Consider the following 9,637-nt stretch of genomic DNA (forward strand, 5'->3'; position numbering starts at 1 on the left):
CACTGCGGTCTTGGTTTCGCCGTTTCTTTTAGTTATTTTTTACCTTTACCTTCACATTATATATATCAACACAGAACGTTCTCTTTTACTATGCGAACGAAATATACCCATGGCCGCAGCGATGATGTCGATTAATCTCTACGGTGTAATCATTGCCGATCGATCGATTCGAAATCGTTCGCTCGTTATCGTACGGATCTTTTTTTTTTATTCTCACTTTCCGAACCAACGTATACCGATCGGGATTATAGATATTTTTTTTTTCCAACGATTCTTGTTATTACGCAATTATATTTACAGTGCACGAGATAATGTGTTACATACGGAATTACGCACAATTTGTCGCGACTTCGAGGATATCGGATACCACGTGCGTGCAAGTGTCTTAGCCGCGTATCCCGCAAACAAATTCTTTTTTACCTGATCGCTACCACGATACGAATAATCCGACAGGAAGAAGATACGGAAAAAAAAGGAAATTTAGAAATTCATCCAAGACGCTCCAAACACCGTAGTCATTTATTTTCCTATATTCTCCTCTCAGCTGTTCTGGACCTGTTTGTATTAAAAATATAGATTTTCCTGGGGTAACGTAAAATAGATTTGTTTTTAATACTATACCAAGTCACTACTCGATCAAAGATCAATGCCATGACCGTAGGTCTAGAATTAGGCAGAAAAACGCGTCACGTGCAGCTGCTTCCTGGGGCTGAAGAAAAGGAAGTCTCACCTGCCTAACCGATACACCTAGATAGTATCGTAACGATAGCACCTCCTTGCACGACAGTGTAATACAGGTTTGTTGGCCCTCCACGTCCGTCCTGTCTGTCAAGACGCACGGAAATTATTAGATCGTTATATATATATATATCAATAACACATACAACCTGTCAAACGAAGCAAACGTCTCTATCCAGGTGAAAAAAATATTTAGACACGCCAAAGTTCGGATAAAGTACTGAAAATTGTAGTGAAGAAAAATTATGAATCGTAAAGTTTTTATTGAAATTCTCATCAATTATTACCTCATTATCATTTATTTCGAATCTCACGACTGGCATATATGGAAAGTCTGCAGTATCATTCGTAGGGAATATATCAACCATAAGATTTACGTAACACCTCTATGGTGTTTATATCGTCTGTTTATCTGACTGTCTACTGGGTTGGTACGATGGTTAGTTAGCTGGTTGGCTGCACTGTGACTGGTCGCTTGTGGGATCCCGCAGGTAGTCGTTTCCTAGGATACGAGGGAACCGCGTTGAGGAAATGCGAATTCGCACGCTCGAGGTAATATTCATAATACGGTATTATTAATTCCTCATTGTCTCTGCTGTTGCTGCTCTGGCGCGAGCTCGGGACACGCACGCGGTATTTTATGCATATGATGGAATTAAGTAGCACAAGACATCGGACGGACGGAACGAGGCCACTTTTCTGTTCCAACGTACATTATGCATGTTTACAGCCTTCCTTTCCCTCGATTCCTTCTATGTGTCTTACTTCAGTTGCCAACTTCACGTCAATGAGACTCGCGCAAGGGATCACGGGTAAAGTCCGTAAGGAATATATGGGAAATACAGACGCCCAATATCAATGCTTACGAGTGAGTCTGAATCGAGGTTATGTGATAAAATTTTTTTTCTTTTTCTTTTTTTAGGGTTACACGCCCTTACACATCGCCATGCAGTTCGAGCACGAGAACATCTTCAATCTGCTTGTACAGGTTTATGGTGAGTTATATATAGTTTAGACGTTTTTTTAAAATTTGATACAGACACGAGTTACGAAAATCATGGCTAAAGTCACGGATACGTAAAATCAGTACACAAATGCACTGATTGACGGCTTAGCTGAACAAACAGTCCACTCTGCGGCAGCCCTCAAAGCATAGCCGCCTGTTTGTCACAGATTACCCAAGCAGACGCCGCTCCTTCTGTTATCGGCCTATTCGATACCCATTAGATACTTTCATTGTCGGTTCGTACCGCTAGTCCGATCATCGTACGTCACCTACACTCTGTTTGTCATCCGATAACAATTTGACGAGCATACAAACCGATCTTACAGTGACAGCGAACGGGGTCGAATCTTTTATCGAGCCTTGTCCAGTTTGTTGTCAAATATTATCAAATGATATCCAGACTCGAAAGGTTAACCGGCAGTCGATCTATACCTTGCACAGCGTAGAAAAGCCATCTTGAATTTATATTAAATAATAAAATTTTAACTCTTATTAATAAATAACATTTTTTCGTCTCAGTCCCCATTTTGTCAAATTTATACAAAAATTTTTATTCATTTTAGGTGCCAATCAGGACGTCCGTGACTATAGTGGAAAAAAGGCCAGGCAGTATCTCGTGTCACAGGAAGCTGCCGTCAGCCAAGACACCTTCCGCAGTGAGTACGACCATGACGATCAGGACTCGGCTCGTCTCCTGAGGGTAGCGTCCCTTAGAAATTCGCGTACGCCGTCCCTTCAGCCGCCAAGGGCTGAGATTATAAAGCATCGCTCCACGCTTCCCGCAAGCATGAAAAAGCAGCGCCACCATCGTCAGAGGACCCTAATATCAGCTCCCAGCTTCCTGCGCAAAAACTTCAATCCCAGCGCCTCCATCCGCAAGACCAGAAAACCTGAAGTCGCTGAATAGATTATTCATTCCTACTCGTTCCTCTGCGATTACTTCAGTTTCATTCCAGTCCATCTACGTCAGTCTCTACTGAGAGCTACTAGTATCAGCATGCTACTATACCACACTGATAAGGCATGCTACCTGTACCAACGCCATCTATTGTACTAACTGCACGATATCATCGAATCAGCATTTCTACCTCTACGCTCTTCTTCATACGTTAACGCATCCCAACCCTTGGCACTGGTTCATTAATGGAAGTTCATCATGGACTGATGCTGATTTATTAAACCATTATAATTTGATACCTGTCAAGTATTATTGGATCATTACCAAATGGGGGTACCATGCGATTTTATATAATAATTTTTATTATACTGCACGCTGACACGTATCTGTGTAATATCTTTTTATTTTTTTCTCTTTTCTTTACATACTCTAGACTCAAGTTAGCTTCCTTATTGTCTTATTATATATCTTTTTGGTTTTTGGTCGCACGCCCAGTATATTCAGGGTTCTGGAAGTATTCTTCTGTTGTAGGGATTACTGCTGCCGCTACGCTCAGGCAAGTTCAGAAGCGCACCTCTGCTAAAGTAGTAAAGCGCTTGTATCGCAAGAATAAAGTAGGCGCACCTTGAAGTAACGTATAAATCATATTTAGCAATGTATATGTGTATATATATATATATGTTGCCGGTGAGTCATTTTGAAAATTAACAGGCCATTGAAAAAGAAAAAATAAATAAATAAAAACGACAAGATATACCAATCCACTGTTAACCAATGTAACCAGTCGTAGTCAGGCCTGTCATTTTTCAATGTTACAGTTTAAACGAGTGACTTATGTCTTCTGTTGTTCTCCTTTGTTATCTTTACTTATCTTTATCCTTACTCTTTGCCTGTAATCATGTCTTATTGCACGGCGAGCATCTATTGTCATGCAACAGTTGCATCGTATGCGCGAAATCATTGATATGCGACGTACACGTAAAAGTATTATTTGTTTTTGCTATTGTCGTTTTAATTATAAATAATTATATTAATGTCTAAGCAATTGTTGTTCAGCGCGAATACAAATACACTTCACGAGTATCGAAGTGGCAGTGGTATGACTGTTTTACCAATTTATATTATTAATTAATTAACACACTGGGTATATTACTCTTTTTCTGGTTTCCGTAAATGTGGTAGAAATAAAGTATGTAACATGCATGAATGTACTTTACGCACTATCAGATTCCCAACTGACTTCACTTCCGCACGTATTTACACACGGTGTAACGTTAACGGCTGAATCATTAAATGGAGAAAATTGTAATTGCCATACTTACGATTCTTAACGGCGGGGCACTTGGGATGCCAACTTAATTTACCATCTCGTTCGACTTCCGCGGTTTTGTAACACATTCTCGTAATTGCGATCTTGATTTCTCTTAATGAAGAGGCTCAATAATATTTCGTTGAAAACGTTTCACGAGGTAGACCTGCGTACACTGGATGCGTACGTAGGTCTTTTCCATTTCATTTGTAAGGATCGTCAAGCAGCCTGTAATTAATAGCAATCAAGCAATCTTTGTGCCTTGAGCATTATTTTCCTTTATATTTTTCTAGTCTAACTCACATCCATTGTTTTAATTATTATTATTACGATTATCAAATGAATGTGATCTCTCGTTTCAGAAATAAAAGCAAGGAAAAAGCATGCAGGTAAGCGCCAGTGAGGGATAGAGCCTATGTAACGTGTGATCGATTCATATCGATCAGCTGTTAAGGGTAATGTAATAGAAGATATGGGAAGTGAAATTTGTAGGTTTTATTGACAAAAATATTTATATATATTTATATCAGTGACAAGATTTTTCTCGTAGATTTTTTTTAAGTATAATAGAACGTTGCGTGGCTGCTTAATCAAAATTGGATATATGTAAACTAACGGTAAGAGCCATTACACTTGTTTGAACGCAGAGAAAGATCTTGGTTTCCTACGAATTGGCTCGTTGAACGTCCGCGTGAAACGTACGACGGAGGCCTTCAGCCAGTTCCTGGGTGTGGCAACTAGTGCCAACAGCAACGCGGAGAAGATACACAAGAGCTGGGGATCTGCAGATAACATACAGGTAAATAGAACACGATTCATGTACCGTATAAGATTTTTAAATTCGAGAAATACGTTACGTACGCGACTAGGCTATATTTGAAAACTTTGGAAAATTGTAAAAGAAAATTATACTTTTTTTAGATGGAACATAAGGTCATGCCACCACCAAAGTACGCACCGATTAAAAAACGTAGAAGTCGAAGGGCACAGGATTTCTCATCTTCGAGGGGTCAACATACTGTCAGCCAACCTAACACCCCGGTGCCTCAGGGGAAGGTTTTTGCACGTCAAAATCCATCTGTCAGTCACGAGGAACCCTCTGGTGCAGTCGCCCCTTCCGAGTCTTTGTCAGTCAACCGACCCAACAACGATTCGGATTCGGATACGGCTTGCGGATTTGATTCCGCTTGGCGCGGATCTGCGCAACTGTAACGGAATTTCATGACTCTTGAATGGGATTGTTCACGCGAATGAAAAAAAAAAAAAAGGGAAAATTGACGTGGAACGATATTCGCCATTTCTGTTACAATGCCGGCTATTAATTTCGAATAGATACGCTTCGATAATTCCAGGGTGATATTGTGTACGTGGTTAAGCGATTTTATGAATTTAAAAAACTAATCTCGACTTGTCCCTCTATGGGAAATTGTATTCGATGAAGTGACCGATCCAGGTTACTGATAGCTGAATATATTTTCGTACGATATCGATAATGTTTTAGGAGAAATACTGATTTAGCTGACGCTAATGCTTTTACACTAATGGTTTTGTAGTCATTAGGAACTAGGCTTAGAGACAATTATGAGATACATTTGAATACTTGGACTAGATATACTCGGGTGATACGTACGCCGGAAGCATTACGTTTTAATGCCTTTTCACGTGTGATTCGCCTACTGTTGGTTTTTTTTTCCTTTTATTGTTAGAGATATTCAAAGTCGTTTGTTAATATGCTTTTAACATTGTATATCTGTCTTTGCGCGTAAATTACGTGTAACGTTTAAGGAGCTTGGATAGTTTCTTAATGATTTGATTATTCATTTTCTTGCACAGTGAGAACACTTCCGTGGTTAGTTGTTAGTTATTTTGGCTCCTTTTTTTGTTAAATATTCATTGTGGCTGGTAATGACGTGTACGAGATATCGTGTGAAACTTCTTATACAATAATACGCACATAATTGCAACGTGAAACTAAAGGACTTGAATAATATTATTTGTAGATGTGAGGATTTCGAGATTATGAACTACGTTATGAATTGAGTTTCAAGTATCCTTTGTATTTTTAGTTACTTCGTAACGAATCGGTGAGCGGGGATTATTACTTTTTTTTAATAATTATTAAAAATTCAATTATTCTAACGTCTATTGGAATTGTAAAAATTATACGATTTTTAAGAGTACTCTTTATGCGCCATCTATAGAGAAACGGTTGAAACTACAGGTAAGTCCTGTCGCTATATATTGATATACGTTTGAATTTTGTGTGGAAGTTTTCGAAATTACTTGGATACTTCTTCGCTTCTTTACTTGCAGAATTGTTTTATTGTTTAATATGACTTTTAACTTTTATTGTAATACGTTTTTTTCAATTTTACATTTCATCATATTTCACATTCCTACTTGACATAATTTAACTTTATATAATGTGGTTAGTGTATAACCTGCAAAGTGTCAAAGATTTGTAGAGAAATAGTAAATAAATAAGCTTGCCTCTATAATGTATGACATATGTCATCCCTCTGTAAGTAATAAATATATTTATGTACATCTTGAAAATAAATATCAAGAAAGCTCAGATTACTGACAATAATCATTAATTTTAGTTTTACGAAATGGGCCAGCTTGGCTGCAATGACCATAACAAAATCATTACTGCATTTCATGTTTACATAGAACTATGCGAAGGTATTAATTTATTCTTTTCGTAGTGTAGTACACTTAATATACTTAGCATTGGACTTAATACTTTCTGCGACAGTAAAGCGCCTGTGGGATGTTAAGTACCAATATAATAAGGATATTGACTTGATATATCTGGAAGCTAAAACAAGCAGGTCCAGTCCACATCAAATCTACATACCATGGTCAACGGCAAACCCTATATCTCTGAAGTTTATTGAACAAATGCAACAGAAACTTGATACCAACAGGTAATATTTATATGCTTTTCAGCTTTTATTTCCTATTAACATTATATTACATTTCAGACTCACGTTAGTATTCAAGGATGGTGATAGTAGTAGCATTTATTATAAAGTAAGCGAAGGTCTTGTAAAACCTCTAACACCCGAAGACAGCAAACAACAAAAATGTGTAGAAGAGAAACGATTGAAGCTGGAAAGAGAAATCCAAAAAAATACTTCAAATTTATACGAATTGGCAAAAACCATTGACAACGAGAACACACAAGGAAGTAATCACGAAGTAGAAATCCTTGAAACTTCTCAACCCTCATAGGTCATTTTATCTTTATTTAACAGTTTTTGGTATTTTAAATATATTACAACATATTTCTGTTAAAAAGAAAAAACATGTATTTCTCTTTTTTAATCCATTTCAATAACAGTTAAAATCAAATATCAATTTTAACTTTGTATTACATATTTACATTCATTTCATACATATTTACAATTTACCAAAACATTCGAGCCTTCTCAAGAATTTCTACTGATTCTGAAAAATTCTTTCCATTGGGTAAATATGGCGGAGTTAACTCTCTGTATGCAAGACAAACTCTTCTAGAATTTATGTCTTCTCTGAGAACAGAATGTTCCCAACCATACCTGAAAGTGAAAGACAGTTAATTCTGTGAGTTTCATAATTGTTACAATGTAATTGTATATTATTGATTATACCTAGCTTCTCCATAAAGAACCATCAATGATTTAGCAGGCATTGGTAATCTTACTACAATGTCTTTTTTATACTGTGAATTTTGAAACTCTACAATATCAAACGGTTTACCCTCGTTTGATTCTTTAACTACTGGAGGATAACTCGGAACATCTTCCAAATTATAGCGACTCGATTTGCCATCATAAACAGTCATTGTTAATACAGTATCTCCTAAAATATTCACAGTGACTATTCTTTCACCCCAAATCCAACAGTCATCAATGTGCGGATCTATCGATGCACCACGACTCGGATCATACTCCAAAGAGCATTGCTCAACTGTTTGAAAATTTTGCAATAATGGTACTTCAGATAATTTATCCTGGATGCTCTTTGTGCTCCCTGGAAATCCACAGAAGTCACCTATACGCAGTCGTCTCTTCTTAAAATTACATTTCGGACCATAATTCTGTAAATCATAGTACATATTATTTAAAGTAAGAAAGTTTAATATGAATAATCTTAGGTAATGAATTAATAAAGCAATGAGATCAATATACTTGTTTTCGACGACCACTCTGTGACAATTCCCAGCGTAAACTATCAAGATTTGTTAGCATTGAAGCAGCTTCGGCATCAGTTAAAAAATCTGGCTGGAAAGAAACTTAGTATATAATAATCTATACACTAGTTACTGAAACAATAAATTACCTTTATATAAACTCCAGGAAAGCTTATTGATTCTCCGTTATGATTTGGATGTTCCATATAACTATTACTGTCCCATCCACGCCAGGCTTTGTCACAATATAGACAATACACAAAACATGCTTTCTTCTAAACATAACATTACAATTTTGCATTTATAGATAATTAATGCATTATTCATGTCAATACGATAATTATTATTGCTCACCGATGTCAAACATTAAATACCTGTAAATCACTGGCAAACTCCACCCTTGGGATGTTAAATTGTTCCTCACAGATTAAACAGGTCCGAATGCCTTTACAGCCACAAGGCCTTATCGTTTCCATTTGTTTAAATAAATAATTACAAAATAACAAATTAACAATGATAGTTATTCGTCAAATCGACATTACGATTTACAATTTCATTAACTCAGACAATCACATGTAAAATATGAAATACATTGCCAAACAATTCATTAATATTTGTTTACCTAAAGTATTAATATGCAAGTATAAATATTTCATTCAATTTAAAAAAATATCTAATAAAAATTGATATCAATAAAGTTCACGTTTATCACTACCTCCACTCTTTGACGCACTACCCCATCTCCTAGCCATCATATGAAATCGTTCAACGATGAAATTACTGTAATGTGCCCATACTTTACAGTGTCACCCGGTATAAATCCATGCTTCTCACGACGCTCACGAATATCACGCGTGTATATATTTATAAAAAGCCCAATCAAAAACGTGGATAGAGTTCGACGGTCTTCCGCTCAGGTGGCGCTTCGAGACGAAAATCTTTCCTTCCTTTCCTTATGGCTGTATCCCTAATGGGGGACATGTGCCAGTCAAGATGAAAATAAAATTGGGTAATTGGTTTCAGGAAACCAGAGATCAGCAGGAAGATGCACAACGCTTCGGTTTTAGACGATACCAAAATCATGCCGCTAAATAGTAGCGGCAAGTCTGGAAGTAGGATTCTGTGATCAACGCCACCGTCGACAATGCAAATCCCATCATAGTCGAGCTAAACTTAAACACGAATGCGTAGCTTGGCGGGCAGAGGTTCTCCGCTACTCACCGCTGGTTCCCAAAGCAACTCTTAGAACAAGACCGGGAACTTTAGAACTTCTCAAGAATTATTGAAAAAGCCTATTGTTGAAATATTTTTAAGACATTTTGAAGAAAGTGCCAACTTGCCACCCGTGTCGCATCTCAATTTTTAATAAATATTATTGGATCTTGATTTACTTTCAAAATTTATTCAAAATATAAAATTTGAGCTGAATAAAAATCTCGCAGAATATACGGAGCAGATAAAGCGCTCATTCTTCCTCGAGCCGGTCTCCTATACTGGTCTCTTGGAATC

At 37.1% G+C, this 9,637-nt stretch overlaps 3 protein-coding genes across 11 annotated transcripts in view; 2 read left to right on the top strand and 1 right to left on the bottom strand.

Annotated features, from left to right (window-relative positions):
• LOC107270998 (ankyrin repeat domain-containing protein SOWAHB) overlaps positions 1-6,247 on the top strand; it is a 71,977-nt gene extending 65,730 nt beyond the window's left edge. For 6 of the 7 annotated variants that reach the window (XM_015746530.2, XM_025088258.1, XM_015746531.2 and 3 more), the window contains 5 exons: positions 1,661-1,733; positions 2,308-2,400; positions 4,314-4,340; positions 4,599-4,750; positions 4,873-6,247. In XM_015746530.2, coding sequence (XP_015602016.1) covers positions 1,661-1,733; positions 2,308-2,400; positions 4,314-4,340; positions 4,599-4,750; positions 4,873-5,163 — 636 coding nt within the window. In that variant the 3' untranslated portion in view covers positions 5,164-6,247. Of the gene's footprint in view, positions 1-1,660; positions 1,734-2,307; positions 2,401-3,173; positions 3,199-4,313; positions 4,341-4,598; positions 4,751-4,872 lie in introns of all 7 variants that reach the window. The other variant, XR_001538490.2, reaches the window with a different exon arrangement.
• A 2-nt stretch (positions 6,248-6,249) lies between these two features.
• LOC107271002 lies at positions 6,250-7,260 on the top strand. Its single transcript, XM_015746541.2, has 4 exons — positions 6,250-6,472; positions 6,555-6,636; positions 6,710-6,881; positions 6,939-7,260. The coding sequence occupies exons 1-4, from the start codon at positions 6,449-6,451 to the stop codon at positions 7,186-7,188; spliced, it is 528 nt and encodes a 175-aa protein (XP_015602027.1). The 5' UTR covers positions 6,250-6,448; the 3' UTR covers positions 7,189-7,260.
• On the bottom strand, positions 7,163-9,221 carry LOC107271000 (alpha-ketoglutarate-dependent dioxygenase alkB homolog 4). 3 transcript variants are annotated; one of them, XM_015746540.2, is made up of 6 exons: positions 8,844-9,221; positions 8,483-8,590; positions 8,278-8,403; positions 8,127-8,219; positions 7,587-8,035; positions 7,163-7,514 (listed from the first exon to the last, which is right to left on the bottom strand). In XM_015746540.2, exons 3-6 carry the CDS (start codon positions 8,332-8,334, stop codon positions 7,364-7,366), a joined length of 750 nt encoding a protein of 249 aa, XP_015602026.1. In that variant the 5' UTR covers positions 8,335-8,403; positions 8,483-8,590; positions 8,844-9,221; the 3' UTR covers positions 7,163-7,363. The 3 variants fall into 3 exon arrangements, with proteins under 3 accessions (XP_015602026.1, XP_015602024.1, XP_015602022.1); XM_015746538.2 differs by having other exon boundaries at positions 8,503-8,590; positions 8,844-9,216; XM_015746536.2 differs by having other exon boundaries at positions 8,503-8,750; positions 8,844-9,215.
• Positions 9,222-9,637: the final 416 nt, after the last annotated feature.

This window comes from Cephus cinctus, unplaced genomic scaffold (assembly GCF_000341935.2).
Source record: "Cephus cinctus unplaced genomic scaffold, Ccin1 Ccin1_scaffold0862, whole genome shotgun sequence".
Classification (NCBI taxonomy): domain Eukaryota; kingdom Metazoa; phylum Arthropoda; class Insecta; order Hymenoptera; family Cephidae; genus Cephus; species Cephus cinctus.